We start from the raw sequence: 15021 nt of genomic DNA, 5'->3' as shown, positions 1-15021 counted from the left end.
TCTGCCAACCCTGGCTTGAGGCTACCTGGCAAAAATCAAAACAGGTTCCTCCTTGTTATGCCCTATGCCTCTGTTGCCTTTATTTTTATCTTTACGAGCAATCATTAACAGTAACTTCAGACTCCAGGGTCTGGCCGCTTTAGGAGGCGGAGAGCGGACTAGGGTGAGACTCCTGGCCCTCATCAACTTGACTGCCAAGGAGCCGTCACGTGCACCTTCCGCCCCGCACAGCCATGGCCGCGTCTCGCCGCCGAGGATTGGCTCCCGCCGAAAGCTCGTCCTCCCTCGGCTAAGGGAGCCCCTTCCATTGGGCAGTTAAAAAAATGGGGGCCCCCCCCCCCCCCCCGCCTCCCGCCGTCCTCGGGCGTGGGGGCGGAGCCTAGAGGAGGCCTGGGGCAGGGCCACCAGTGATTGGCGGAGAGCGGTGGTCAGGCCATCACGTGGCCCGAGGCCGGTTTGTTTGCGGAAGTGGGAGGAAATAGAAGTGCTGAGTAAGCCGAGGTGAGTGACCTCGCAGGTGGGCGGGGCCTGGGGTACCTTCGCCAACTTCCTCCGCGCCACGGATTGCCACATCTCCGCCGGACCCCCCCTGTGGATCTTCCTCGTGTCTCCGATTCTGAGGCATGTCCTACATTGACCCTTATGTGACTCCCTGAGTGCCCCCACCTTCCATCTTTTCATCCCCCAGCGTCCCCAACTCCCATCCCGAGACCGCCCATGTCTCATCTCGAACTTGTGGACTCCAGGGACCCCAGCTTCGACCCTGAGTTCCTCCCCTGTACTCGTCTCCTCCGTGTGTCTCCCTCAATATTCCTAACTTTCCGAGTCATTCCATCTCTCCTCTTTCCCCGACTCTCAGTGCCTCTTTAGGCCCCATTGGCCGTCCTCATTTTCCTTTCTGTGCTCCTCTAAGTGCTCCCCACTTCACTTGATTCCCCACTTCACCTCGGTCTCCACCTTTCGTGGTGCATCTACCCATTTCTCACTCCCTGCTTCTCCTGCCTTTCCTCCCTGACTTTCCTTTCTCGCGTGCCTCCAGACCTGCCCCTGACATGCTCCCTCCTTCCCCTCAGCCTGGCCACCCCAGAGTCTCCCACTCCCAATCCTGTGTCCACCTCCTGCACCCACAGATGACTTGGAAGCTGGTGACAGGGAGCATGTGACCCGGGTGATCATGGGACTGGGCCAGGAGCAAGCCCGTGGGTGTGGGACAGGGAGGGCACAGGGCAAGGGGACCTGTGGCCATATTTTTAGTGGGCTACCCACATGACCCCAACATATACCTCCCCCTAGCTTCTGGGTCTTTCCCTCACCTGCCTCTTACCCGCCCAACAGGATGTCAGGCAGGTTTGGTTTGGCAACATTGAGGCTCCACCCTTGGGCTGAATACTTTGTTTTTGAATGCATTGTTTTTGTTACAGTCTCTGCCTGGAGTTTGGCAGCTGTTGCCTGTCCAAGTCTCAGTTTCCTCATCTGTGACGGGGGACTGTACTTCCTGCCCTCATAGGGCTGCCATTAGTTTCAAAATTTGAATGAGAAAATGTAGAAGGTAAAGCTTTATAACCAGTATGGCCCTGTACAAATACATAACTTTACTGTTGGGTTGTAGGCAGGATTGAAAGGAATGGAAAGGGAAAAGGATAGAATGAGAAGACAAGGAGAGAAGGATGAGCAGGAGGTCCCTTGTCTTTCATTGTATCATTTGGCAATGTTTGTTGATCACCCCTTGTGAGTCAGGCTCTTCTGTATATGTTTTCTTCACCGTTCATTCAGTCATCGTTTATCTAACAAATATTTATGAACTGTCTGATGTTCTAGGCTACCGTTGGTGTAGCCAATGATATTCTCACTTCACATGAGAAAAAGAGGGCGAATGAGTTGCTTGAGATCACACCGATGAGGTTGAAGCTGGAATCTGACACCAGAGCTTGTGTGGTTGCCCTGATGTGTAAGGTTTTTGCTACTGTTGTCTCAGTGCTTAGGACACTTTTTCTCCCTTCCATGGGTTACTTTCTTGTTACATGACAGACTCCCCCAAAGGGAGTTTCCCTCTTACTCAGCAGAATGACATCACTAAGAGATACAGAAAGGAGAAATTTAAATACTGTGTGTGTGTGTGTGTGTGTATCTGCACACATCTGTTGAGTGTGTGTTGGGGGAAGTAGGTAGGCAACAGGTAAGGGGCCATAGTGAAGAGTGCGTTACAAGCTTCACTTTGTAGAGGGTGGCTCCCTGGGAGAATATGTTCTGTGTCTTTCACAGTGGATTTTGATAGGGTCATGTCTTAAATGCCTCTTCTCATTTTTGGATGGTGATCTCATCCAGTCTTACTTCTTTAAGTGCCGTCTCTGTTCTGTCAACCCACAAATTTATATCCCAAGTCCAGTCCAGTCCAGTCCAGACCTTTCTGAGGAATGACAGACTCAAATATCTAGTTGCTTACTCAGCACCTCAAACTTAGGCTTTTCAAACTTGAAGTATTTATTTATTTATTTATTTTTATTTTTTATTTTTTTGAGACAGAGTCTCACTCTGTCACCCAGGCTGGAATGCAATGGCACGATCTCGGCTCACTGCAACTCCCACCTGCCAATTCTCCTGCCTCAGCCTCCTGAGTAGATGGGATTACGAGCATGCACCATCATCATGCCCAACTAATTTTTGTATTTTTGTATAGACAGGGTTTCACCATGTTGGCAGGCTGGTCTCGAACTCCTGACCTTAAGTGATCCGCCTGCCTTGGGCTCCCAAAGTTCTGGGATTACAGGAGTGAGCCACCATGCCAGGCCTCAAACTTAGAGTTTAGAATTGAGCTCCTGTTAGTTCTGCTCTCCATCCCTGACCCTACCCTTCACCAAAACCTATCCCTCCCACTGTCTTTCTCATTTTAGGAAATGGGAGTATTATTCATTCAGTTGCTCAGGTCAAAGCTGTGAGATTATCCTTGATGCCTCTCTGTTTCTTACCCCACACCCAGCCAGAGCGATCTTGTTAAAATGTTGTCTCTTTGCAGTGGCCTCTCCTCTCATGGCACACGCCTGGCCCCCTGTTGCTTCTCTGATCTCACTGGCTTCCTGGCTTTTCCTGGAACTTGCTAAACATGTTCCAGCCCCAGGGCTTTTGCATGTGCTCTCTTTACCTAGATATTCATATGACTTTCATCTCTCTCCATGAAGTATTGATTTAAGATCAATTTCTTGGTGAAGACTTCCCTCCTCGCCCTATCTAAAATTTCACTCTCCACCTCAGCACTTCCTATTGCCATTCTCTGGTTTTTCTCCTCAGTAGTTAATTGGCATCTAAAACCTTTGTATACATTTTACCTGTTAATCTTCTTTATTATTAGTAGCTCTGTCTAAAATATAAGTTCCAGGATGTCAGGGATTTTGTGGGGTTTTTTTGGTTGATTGTTTGTTTTGGTTTTGAGACAGAGACTCACTCTGTCGCCCAGGCTGGAGTGCAGTGGTGTGATCTCGGCTCACTGCAGACTCTGCCTCCTGGGTTCAAGTGATTCTCCCACCTCAGTCTCCCAGGAAGCTGGAATTACAGGCGCCTGCCACCACACCCAGCTAATTTTTGTATTTTTTGGTAGAGATGGGGTTTCACTATGTTGGCCAGGCTGGTCTTGAACTCCTGACCTCAAGTGATCCACCCTCCTCAGCCTCCCAAAGTTCTGGGATTACAGATGTGAGCCACTACACCCAGCCGTGTTTTGTTTTAAGACAGTCTCGCTGTCGCCCAGGCTGGATTGCAGTGACACAATCACAGCTCACTGCAGCCTCCACCTCCTGGACTTAAGCAGTTCTCCCACCTCAGCCACCTTTAGTAGCTGGGACTTACAGGCATGAGAGACACCATGCCCAGGTAATTTTTAAATTTTTGTAGAGATGAGGTCTTGCTGTATTACCCAGACTGGTCTCAAAGTCTTGAGCTTAAGTGATCCTCCTTCCTCAGCCTCCTAAAGTGCTGGGATGATAGGAGTGAACTACCGTGCCAGACCGGTCTGTTTTGTTTACGGTTGTATCCTCAGCGGTTAGAACAATGCCTGCCACAATCCATCTCAGTAAATATTTGTGGAGTGAGTCATAACATGGGCCACACTGTACCGTGCCACCAGCCCAAAGATCTCTTAAAGTCACCCCTGTCTCATGTGCTTGGGAGCTCCAGTGACAGTTTTGGGGCAGTTTGCTCCCAGCTGTGGTGCAGCCAAGCTGAGTGAATGAAAGAGATGCTTTTTCCTTTTGTGAGAGGACACTTTGCTCTGCCTCACGTGAGCAGCAGTGCATTTGAGACAAGCCTTTTGGAATCCAAGAGCCTGTAGAGGAAGCCTCGCTCAGCCACTTTCTTTCAGCTTTCTCCTGAAGGCAGTTTGAGGATTAAGAGCCTGATGCTCCGGATTCCAGCTCACTGGGTTCAGATCCTGGCAGATTGTGTAACCTGTGTCCCAGTTTCCTGTGTAATGTGGAGAGACCTGGACCTTTTCTTACAGGTGTTTGGAGGGTTAAATGTAGCAATTCGGCTGGGTGCAGTGGCTCACACCTGTAATCCCAGCACTTTGGGAGGTGGAGGTGGGTGGATCACCTGAGGTCAGGAGTTCAAGACCAGCCTGGTTAACATGGTGAAACTCTGTTTCTACTAAAAATACAAAAAATTAGCCAGGCGTGGTGGCGTGCGCCTGTAATCCCAACTACTCTGGAGGCTGAGGCAGGAGAATTGCTTGAAACCGGGAGGCAGAGGTTGCAGTGAGCCAAGATCGTGCCGTTGCACTCCAGCTTGGGCAACAAGAGCGAAACTCCGTCTCAGAAAAAAAAAAAAAAAAAGTGGCAATTCACCTGAACCAGTGCTGAGGCATCAGGTGCCCTGTGGGTGATGGGCAGCAGTGGGTGCTGATGGGGTGCGAGGGGATGGGATCAAGCCCTTTCCCACTCCCCACTAACTTAGGGAAGAGGTTGGAGTGAGCTGGGGTCAGAGGGAACATTTGCGGGGACATTTTGCTGGGAGGCTGCCTTGGATGTCCAGAGGCTCAGATGGGAGCTGACATGACCCGTGTGTTCCTTCAGTGTTTTCCCACCCACGGATTGAGCACCTGGTGTGTGGCCAGCCCTTTGCCTAGTGCTGTTCAAGAGTCAGAGGACACAGGCAGGCACCCGCCCCCCCACCTGCCACCCCGTTTCCTCTCTCGGGGCCTCGATTTCCCCACATGCCAAACAGGGAGAATGATCGCACCTTCCTTGTTTCTTTTTTCTTTTCTTTTTTTTTTTTTTTTGAGATGGAGTCTCACTCTGTCATCCAAGCTTTAGTGCAGTGGCGTGATCTTGGGTCACTGCAGCCTCTGCCTCTCAGGTTCAAGGATTCTCCTGCTTCAGCCTCCCACCCAAATAGCTGTGATTATAGGCACCCATCACCACGCCAGGCTAATTTTTTTTTTTGGTATTTTTAGTAGAGACGGGGTTTCTTTCTCACCACATTGGCCAGGCTGGTCTTGAACTCCTGACCTCAGGTGATCTGCCCGTCTCGCCCTCCCAAAGTGTTGGGATTACAGGTGTGCACCTGGCTGCACCTTCCCTGTTTCTTTGTGAGCTTGGAGGTAGATGACAAGCGTGAAACCCTTTGCCAACCATGAAGCATGGTGGCCTTGTGAGAGGCTGGAGGCCAGTGTGTGATGGCATGCCCATGTGCCGGGTGGCACAGATGGTGGGAGCTGCAGGAGGGAAGTCAGGGCAGCTTGGCACTCTGAGCAGACCCTGAGTTTTCAGCCTGCTCTGTCTTGATTGGGTGGGAGGAGGGTGCTCAGGAGGGTGTCACTGCTGCCAGGTTCTGCTGCCAGGACCATCCAGCAGTTGTTCCAATCATGGGACATCCTGTTGTCAGCAGCTGGGGCTCGTGAGGCCTGATTTCCACCTTGGGCAGTTGTGTGTGTGCTCCCGGAATCCCCCACGTGGCCAAGCCTGTGAGGTCTGCTTCCTGGCCTGCTGCCTGTGGGTTCCTGTCACGCACCTCTCGGGCAGCTGTCCGGCTCCTTTGCTCTCAGCTTAGTCAAGAAGGAAGCAGAAGGCTTGGAGTCTTTCCTGCTTGAACTAGGAGTGAGCTCAGCCTAAGCACCCTGACTATATATAAAGCTGAACTTTCCAGACTGAAGCCTGGGGAGGGATTAGTCCGATCACTTAGGGCCATTCCTGAAGCAGTGCAGGTGCTGGATACAGGTTCTCCCAGTGGAGGAGCGAACCCCTTGGGGGCCTTTAGCCACTGGTGGGATTTGAGCATGATATTTCCATATCCATTGTGGAGAGGAGCCTGGCAGCTCAGAGTGAGTGGGAACAGCGTGTGTGATCCCTGTTATCACCTTTAAGGGAATAAAGTGTGTCCAGGGCTTCAGTGGTGCTGGCCCCGTGGGCTTGTAATTGGGTCCTTCATTCATTCTCATTCATTCATTCACCAAACATTTATTAAACACCCACTGTGAGGAACATCATGCTAGGGAAACAAATCAGAGCAGGTGGGGTGGGCAGCCCAAGCCAACAGATGCACCCCATTCTCACATGGTGTATGTTCCTGTGGGCTGGGCCCTGGGTGGTGTGGGGTGCTGGGGAGAAGGGGCAGGCACACCAGGCTGCAGGGTGGAGGGGCAGGTATGAATTTTCAGAGGAGATGGCACCTGAGCTGAATCTTGATGGACAAGAAGAGATTTATTCATTTGTCCTTTATGGAGCACACACTCAGGTTAAGAAAGCGGGGAGGACGGACTAAGCCGATGGAGCGTATATGCGGTATCTCCTGGTGCACTGAGACGTGAGTTTGACGTGTTCTGGGAGGATCGATGGTGCGGCGTGGCTGGAGTAGAGGTGAGGGATGAGCTGGAGGGGTGAGTTGGGCCAGCTCTCATGGATACTGGAGTCTGGGCTTTCCCTGGGAGGTCATGGGGCGCCACTGGCCAGGGTCAGCAGGGAGACTTGCAGCTGGATTTACATCGTACAGTGGGCATGAAGGGGTGTCAGGCTGGGTCAGGTACCATGCAGGCTGGAAGGGAGCTCTGGTGCTCTGAGCATTCTGAGTGGGCAGCTGGGCCTTGAAGGATGAGCAGGGGCTCCGGCAGGAATGGGAGAGAGCCTTCTAGGGAGGACGCAAGCGCAGGCCCCTTTCACTCCAGAAAAGCAGTTTTCACACAGACCTTCCAAAGGGGAGGAGAGGACAGAAGACAGCAACCACCAGAGGGCAGGGACCGCTCCTCTTGTGCCTGAGACCTGCCCAGCGTCCTGAGGAGGAACCAGATTTTTGGGACAGACTTCTCCCTCACCCCCCGCTGTGAGCGACCCTCTTGGTCCCTGTCCTCTACTGCACTTCTTCTGGGGCTTGGCTCCTCATCGTAAGAGGAGCTTCCCTGGGCATGACTAGGGGCATGACTGACATAGCACCCGCTGGACAAGTGACTCCGGGTGACCTGTGTTCACACTGATCCCAGCACTAGCCACGGCCCCTCCTCTCGGCACGTTCCCCTCTTGAGCCATCCAGTCCCCATGAAAATACTCACTGTTCACGGGTGGGCCAAGCGAGCCCCCGATCTCTGCCTTCCCCCGTGTTCTGATCTGCTTCATCCGCTGTGAAGGCCTCTCGCCATTTCGCCCGCTGGCAAACTCTTATTCTTCCTGGAAAGTTCAGCTCAGAAGTCATCTCCTTTAGCGGTCCTTCCCCCAGGGGACTGTGCACTCAGAAACAGGGACCGGGCTTGGGTCTCTGTAGTGATATTTGTTTTATGAACCCAGGTAGTCACTTCCAGGGAACTCATCAGAGATTCTCCCATTGACTCTAATCTCCCTCTGTTCCCACTCAAGGTTTTTTTGTTTCTTTGTTTGTTTTTCTTTTTTGGTGGACATCAGCTTTAATTTGCCCTTTGTTTTGTTTTGTTTTTGAGACAGGGTCTTGCTCTGTTGCCCAGGCTGGAGTGCAGTGGTACAATCTTGGCTCACTGTAGTCTCGACCTCCTGGGCTCGAGTGATCCTCTCGCCTTAGCCTCCCGAGTAGCTGGGACCACAGGCACCCACCACCATGCCCAGCTAATTTTATTTTATATTTTGTAGAGACAGGGTCTCGCCATGTGGCCCAGGCCAATCTCAAACTCCTGAGCTCAAGTGATCCGCCTGCTTCAGCCTCCCAAAGTGCTGGGATTACAGACGTGAGCCACTGTGCCCTACCTTAATTTGCCCTTTGAACATGTACAACTGGGGGCCTCTCTGGGCCTCAGTTTCTTGATCTCTGAGATGGGATAATAATACTTGTTCCTCCCGCCCTTCAGCTCCTCCAGGGGAGCCTCACACCAGCACACTCTCTGTTAGTCTTCCCTGAATGAACCCAGCAGGCGAGCTTGGTTTTGACAGGGGATGGGTGAGCAGAGGTAAGGAAAAAGGCCAGAAATACCTGACTTCCCTGGAGGGGGGGACCAAAATTGGTACCTGGAAATTGCCTGGCTTGGACAGGCAGAATTGTCACTGTCAACCCCCACCACCAAAGGTCTTGGGTCTTTGTCTTTCTGCTTGTGGTGTTTGAGAGAGCTGCTTGACGCAGCCGAGGTGGGGTCTGTGTCAGGTGACCCGGGCATCCTGGGGGTGCAGGGAGAAGCCCAGGTGAGGAGCAGGAGGGGCCGGTCATCAGTAGGGAAAAGTGATTGTTTACCCCACAGGAAGGTCAAGGGTAGGAGGCTGTGAGAAGCCAGGGGGAGAGACGAAGTGAGGCATGATTGGGGGCCCTCACCCAGCATCCCCCTCTTGCAGCTGTGCTGGGAAGAGCCTGGGCTCCGGGGTCCGGGTGGCGGGGACAGAAGGAAGCACGTGTGAGCACTTTCTCCCTGCTGGCCGCCTTCCTGGTTGGCGATGCTGTGAGTGTTCCAGGATGTGGCCCCGTGGCTGTCATTTCCTTTCTTCCACCTAGTGATAACAATGGCCACTGTTTGTGTGCCCACGGTCGGCCTGTGTCCCAGACACCTTCCCTCCATTGCGTCATCTCATCCTCCCGCCAACCCTGAAGGCTGGATGCCAGCCAGGCCTGTCCTTTCTGTGGCCACACACTGCTGTGGGTGTGTGGGAGGCATCCCCCAGCCCCAGGCCCTGGTGGTGGGGACGCAGGCTGGGGCATTGAGGAAGGAGACTCTCTGGGGGTGTGGAATCTCTCTGATTTCACTGCACCCCTATTGGCTTTCTCCCTTAACCTGAGGCTCATGGGTGCTGGATGCTCTTGACTCTGCCTTTCCTGGGAGCACCGCTCCAGGTCTCTGCAGGCCCATCCTCGGGGGAGCCTCTCTGCCACTTTTCCAGGCCAGGCCTGAGCCCCACGGGTCCCCATCTTCCCGGCTGCAGCCCCCAGAGGCTCAGCCTACACTGTTACTTCCTTTGAAAACTATAATCGCTTTACATAGCATCTGGAAAATAAGGAAAAGGAAAAAAAAAAAAAAAAGCCCATAAACCCAGCACCCTCATCTACTCAATGGCATGTTTTCTGTCAGTCTATCTTGGTTTGTTTTCTATCAGTCTTTGTTTTTTCTATGCATAATATTTACTCGGTTAAATTTTTGTTTTGACAAACTTTCTGTGAGCCAAGCTTGTGGACGGAGATGAAAAGACGAGCAGCTGCCTTTGAGAAACTTAGACTCTGGGCCAGCCCAGCTGGGCGCCAGCTTTCACTGCTCCACCCACTAGCTGGGTGACCCTGGGCCCGTGAGTTTACCCCTCCGTTCTTTGGTGTTCTCATATGTAAAATGAGGATAATAATAGTAACCAGTTCATAGAGTGGTTGTGCAGACAAAATGATTAATGTACATAAAGCTTTCAGGATGGTGCCAGAAAGATGCACCAGAGTGTTTGGTAGGAGGATGACGAAGCTCACAGTCTGGCAGGAGGGGCAGTTGTAACGTGCTGGGGTGTGATAGTACAGATGTGTTTAAAGTGAGGGAGAGCCCAGAGCAAGGAGAGAGAACCTGGCATCTGGCAATGGTGTATCAAAGAACATTTTAGGCCAGGCACGGTGACTCACATCTGTAATCCCAGGACTTTGAGAGGCCGAGGCAGGCAGATCGCTTGAACCCAGGCATTCAAGACCAGCGTGAGCAACAAGGTGAGACCCCGTCTTTATAATTTTTTTTTTTTTTTTCTGAGTCTTCACTCTGTCACCCAGGTTGGAGTGCAGTGTGCTATCTCAGCTCACTGTAGCCTCCACTTCCTGGGCTCAAGCAATTCTCCTGTCTCAGCCTCCCAAGTAGCTGGGATTATAGGTGTCCACCACCATGCCCAGCTAATTTTTTTGCATTTTTAGTAGAGACGGAGTTTCACCATGTTGGTCAGGCTGGTCTCAGATTCCTGACCTAAAGTGATCTGCCTGCCTCAGCCCCCCAAAGTGCTGGGATTACAGGCATGAGCCACCATGCCTAGCCTCTATAAAAATTTTTTTGAAGAAATTACCTAGGCATGGTGGTACACACCTGTAGTCCTAGCTACTCAGGAGGCTGAGGTGGAAGGAAGTAGAGGCTGCAGTGAGCCATGATGGAGCCACTGTACAACAGAGCCAGACCCTGTTTCAGAACAACAACAAAAACATTTTTTTTTTTTTTGAGACAGAGTGTTGCTCTGTCACCCAGGATGGAGTGCAGTGGCCGGATCTCAGCTCACTGCAAGCTCCGCCTCCCTGGTTTACGCCATTCTCTTGCCTCAGCCTCCCAAGTAGCTGGGACTAAAGGCGCCCGCCACCATGCCCGGCTAGTTTTTTGTACTTTTTGAGTAGAGACGGGGTTTCACTGTGTTAGCCAGGATGGTCTCAATCTCCTGACCTCGTGATCCGCCCGTCTCGGCCTCCCAAAGTGCTGGGATTACAGGCTTGAGCCACCGCTCCTGGCCAACAAAAACATTTTTAAGAAGGAGGTGAGAACCATGAGAACCAAGCTTGGATTTGAAGAAGGATCAGGGCTTTCTTAGACAGAAAAGGCGAGGAAGAACATTCCAGATAGACATCATTGACAGATGTCACTGAGCCTTGTGACAGGACACTGCGAACTTTTCTTGAGTTGTTATAATCTTTTATTATTTTATTTTATTTTATTTTATTTTGAGACGGAGTTTCGCTCTTGTTGCCCAGGCTGGAGTGCAATGGCCCGATCTCGGCTCACCGCAACCTCCGCCTCCCAGGTTCAAACGATTCTCCTGCCTCAACCTCCTGAGTAGCTGGGATTACAGGCATGCACCACCATGCCTGGCTAATTTTTTGTATTTTTAGTAGAGACGGGGTTTCTCCATGTTGGTCAGGCTGGTCTCAAACTCCTGACCTCAGATGATCCTCCTGAGTCGGCCTCCCAAAGTGCTGGGATTACAGGTGTGAGCCACCGTGCCTGGCAGTATAATTATTCTTACTGATCTTTTTTCCTTTTCGTGTGCCTCTTAGTGGACCCCTTGCTTTTGTCTTCCTTCTGTCCCCAGGGTTGATCCTGTGCTCAGCACATAGGCCAGGGAAGAATGTGGCTGTGACCCAGTGTTCACTTAGATGTCCTCTCTCCCCCAGGGCCCCCATACTCTGTCCTTAGTGTCTTTTGTCTGGTAACATCTTGGCAGAGAGGCAGAGGGTTGCCTCCGTCTGATTGGCACCTGGCTTTGGTGACAGTACCTTAGGAAGGCAGTGTATTTTCTGGGAACCTAGGAAATAACAAGGTATCTAATTTCATCATCAACACTGGGGTCAATTTCTGTGGCAGAAACTATGACTCTGAATATACAACATAAAGTCATCACCCAGACACTGCTGCTCCTGAGTCTTCAATGGCACCTTCTGCAGGGCTCCCCGACCTGTCCCCGCAGAAGGTGCAGTTCGTTCATTTCCAAGGAGCTTGCTTTTGTGTGCTGCCTCTCGGAGTTCTTTGGGAAACCTGTGGTAGCAGGAAACAAAGGATTTAGACCGATGACGATGATCCCTTTGCTCTGATAGAGTGTGACATGATGCTGGTCACCTTTTGGTGTCTAGGAGGGGGGACACTGATTTTGCTTGCGGAAGTGAAATGATCCATGCTGGCCTCTTTTGTTTTTTTTTGTTTTTTTTTTTTTGAGACAGAGTCTCACTCTATCGCCCAGGCTGGAGTGCAGTGGCGCAATCTCAGCTCACTGCAACCTCCACCTCCCAGGTTCAAGCAATTCTCCTGCCTCAGCCTTCCGAGCAGCTGGGACTACAGGCGCCTGCCATCGCGTCTGGCTAATTTTTGTATTTTTAGTAGAAGCGGGGCTTCACCAGCCAGGCTGGTCTGAAACTCCTGACCTCAAATGATCCGCCTGCCTCAGCCTCCCAAAGTGCTGGGATTACAGGCGTGAGCCCCTGTGCCTGGTCCATGTTGGCCTCTTTGAGGGCTGAAAGGTTCTCTCTATAAGTTATATAGTGAGAACCCTCCATTTGCCGAGGGCATTACTGCCTATAACGTATGTTCACATGTGCTGTCTCCTTTGGTCAGTACCACACACTACAGGTGAGGAAACTGAGTCTCTGCTGGGACACTGGGTCAGGAAGCAGGTAGTTAAGGTCACCTGTGTACAGTGGCAGCACAAGGGGACAGCCTTCTAGGTCCCCAGACTGGCCTGAGGGTTCTGTCACTTTTACCTCCCATTCAGTGTCGTTTCTCTTTCGTTCCCCTCCTTTTCAGGTCCCTCTAGGCCCAGGATCTGGGGACAAGGCTGGTGGGGAGCGATCTGGGTGTCTGTGCAGGAAACCGTGACACTGGGTGAGGTTGGCATGGGAGACCGTGCCTGGCTGACCAGAGACCTCGTTTTCTTCCAGACTGAGGGGGAAGGCGGTGGGGCCTCCCCACCTGCCCTGCAGAAGATGCAGTTCTTCGGCCGCCTGGTCAATACCCTCAGTGGCGTCACCAACTTGTTCTCTAACCCATTCCGGGTGAAGGAGGTGGCTGTGGCTGACTACACCTCGAGTGACCGAGTTCGGGAGGAAGGGCAGCTGATTCTGTTCCAGAACACTCCTAACCGCACCTGGGACTGCGTCCTGGTCAACCCCAGGAGCCCACAGAGTGGATTCCGGTGGGTGATGCTCAGCGGGAACATACTTCTCTCCTTTGACTCCTCCACATCTCAGATTGGAGGTCTAGTTGGCCAAGAAGCAGCTTCTTTGGGTCTCTATCTGAGGGGTCTGGCGAGGGGTGGGAGAGAGGAGAGACTATACTCTTAGACCAGAGGGAAAGGCTTCCAAGACTGCACACGTCTGGCCCGTCAGTGTCCAGCAGCATGAGGCTGGGCTGGGAGCCTGGGTTGTTTCCTGCCTGGAGGCTCGACCTGTATGGACAAAGGGAAGAAGGAAGGACAGGGAGACTGACGGGGCCACGTCAGATAAGGCCCATGAGGAGAACCTTTAGCCCTGGCTCTTTAGTTTTGGTTTTTGTTTTTTGAGATAGTCTTGCTCTGTTGCCCAGGCTGGAGTGCGGTGGTAGGATCTCGTCTCACTGCAACTTCTGCCTCCCAAGTTCAAGCAATTCTCCTGCCTCAGCCTCCTGAGTAGCTGAGATTATAGGCACCCACCACCACGTCCAGCTGATTTTTGTATTTTTAGTGGAGATGGGGTTTCATCATGTTGGCCAGGCTGGCCTTGAACTCCTGACCTCAGGTGATCTGCCCACTTTGGCCTCCCAAAGTGCTGGGATGACAGGCGTGAGCCACCGCGACCTGCCTAGCCCTGGCTCTTTAAGGGCTTGGCCATTCTCATAGGGGCTGCCCAGGGTTTGCTCAGAGGGCCGAACAGAGCTGTCGCCTCTTGGGGCATGCTGGGACTCCCCTGGGCCCGAAGGGAAGGCTCGAAAGCCAGGACAGGGCTGAGGGAACCAGGCCGATGGCAGAGCTGGTTGGGAAAAGGGGAGAAGCAGCCAAGGTTCCAAATGCAGGCCCCAGCAGCGCTTGGCAGACTGGCATCTAGTTGGGCTCAGACAGATATCCCTGTTTCCGCTCACCCATCCATCTGGCTGTCCTGTCAGCCATCCATTCAGCATGCACCAAGCACCTCCAGTGTCTCCAGAGTCCTGGGCTCCAGGCCAGTCCTGGCTGGCCCTGTGAGATGACAAACATGCCCTGTGTCTTTAAGGAATGTGTAGTCTGGTGGGGGAGGCCCCGTGCAAACAGGCATCATAGCACCCCTTGAGGGGTGCTCTGACAGAGGGAGAGCCTAGGAAACAGTGCGGATCACAAGGAGGGGATTGAGAGCTACTCCGCATCTGGAAGAGTGAGGAGGAGCCTCTGTGGTAGAACAGAATGGATAAGGTCGTTCCAGCCATGCAGAGGTGTGGAGGTGTGAGCCTGCTGGCAGGTGGCTCTGGCTGGATCCCAGGTGCATGCAGGGCTTTGGTGAGAGTGAGACTGAAGGAGGCAGCTGGGGACTCATTCCGACTGAAGCGGCATGGCAGGAGGGGTCTCTGAAAGTCTCAGGCTGGGGGCCAGGGGCTGCCACCAACAGAAGAGCAAGGCAGGTATCAGGGCTCCATCCAATCAGGTGAGAATTCAGAGCCTGACTCCACAAGGAACCTGAGGCAGAGGCACCCACAGCAGTTGCTTGGGCTAAATGCAGCTCAGTGGCCAGTCCAGGCACCAGTTTTAACACAGCGGGGCTGTTCCAGATTCTGAGTGCAAATGGGGCTGAGCGGACCGCCCTCCAGTTGGACTCGATCAGGACTGACCCTGGATGGGGCAGGCTTGCACTTGCAACTCCAGAGCCCCACTGCAGGCACAGCTGACCAGGGCAGCGGGTCCACTCCTTGGAGAGCTGCACAGCCCCACTTTTGAGATACACAGGCCTGGGGATACCACCAACCTCCACGCACCAAGAATCACCAAGTTCTGTCAGTTGTAAAATCCCTTGACAGGATTCCAGATTTGTCTCAGCCAGCTTAAGCCCCAGTGTGGGCAGACCTCCATCCCAGTGGTATTCAGTCCTTTGCCAGCAGCTTCTTAACTACACCTAAGCTATTCGGTGGTACTTTATAGTTTACAGGATTTTTTTTTTTTTTTTTTT

The 15021-nt window shown here is 52.5% G+C and overlaps 1 protein-coding gene across 5 annotated transcripts in view; it reads left to right on the top strand.

Annotated features, from left to right (window-relative positions):
• The first annotated feature begins 313 nt into the window (after positions 1-313).
• The window catches only part of PLA2G6 (phospholipase A2 group VI), a 64106-nt gene continuing 49398 nt past the window's right edge, over positions 314-15021 (top strand). For 3 of the 5 annotated variants that reach the window (XM_023222033.2, XM_023222037.2, XM_023222035.3), the window contains exons 1-2: positions 314-501; positions 12793-13046. In XM_023222033.2, coding sequence (XP_023077801.1) covers positions 12838-13046 — 209 coding nt within the window. In that variant the 5' untranslated portion in view covers positions 314-501; positions 12793-12837. Of the gene's footprint in view, positions 622-12792; positions 13047-15021 lie in introns of all 5 variants that reach the window. The other 2 variants (XM_023222036.1, XM_023222034.2) reach the window with 2 other exon arrangements.

Source organism: Piliocolobus tephrosceles, chromosome 19 (genome assembly GCF_002776525.5).
Source record: "Piliocolobus tephrosceles isolate RC106 chromosome 19, ASM277652v3, whole genome shotgun sequence".
Classification (NCBI taxonomy): Eukaryota; Metazoa; Chordata; class Mammalia; order Primates; family Cercopithecidae; genus Piliocolobus; species Piliocolobus tephrosceles.
Note: the sequence above shows the minus strand (reverse complement) of the source record. Positions and strands in the feature narration are given on the sequence as shown.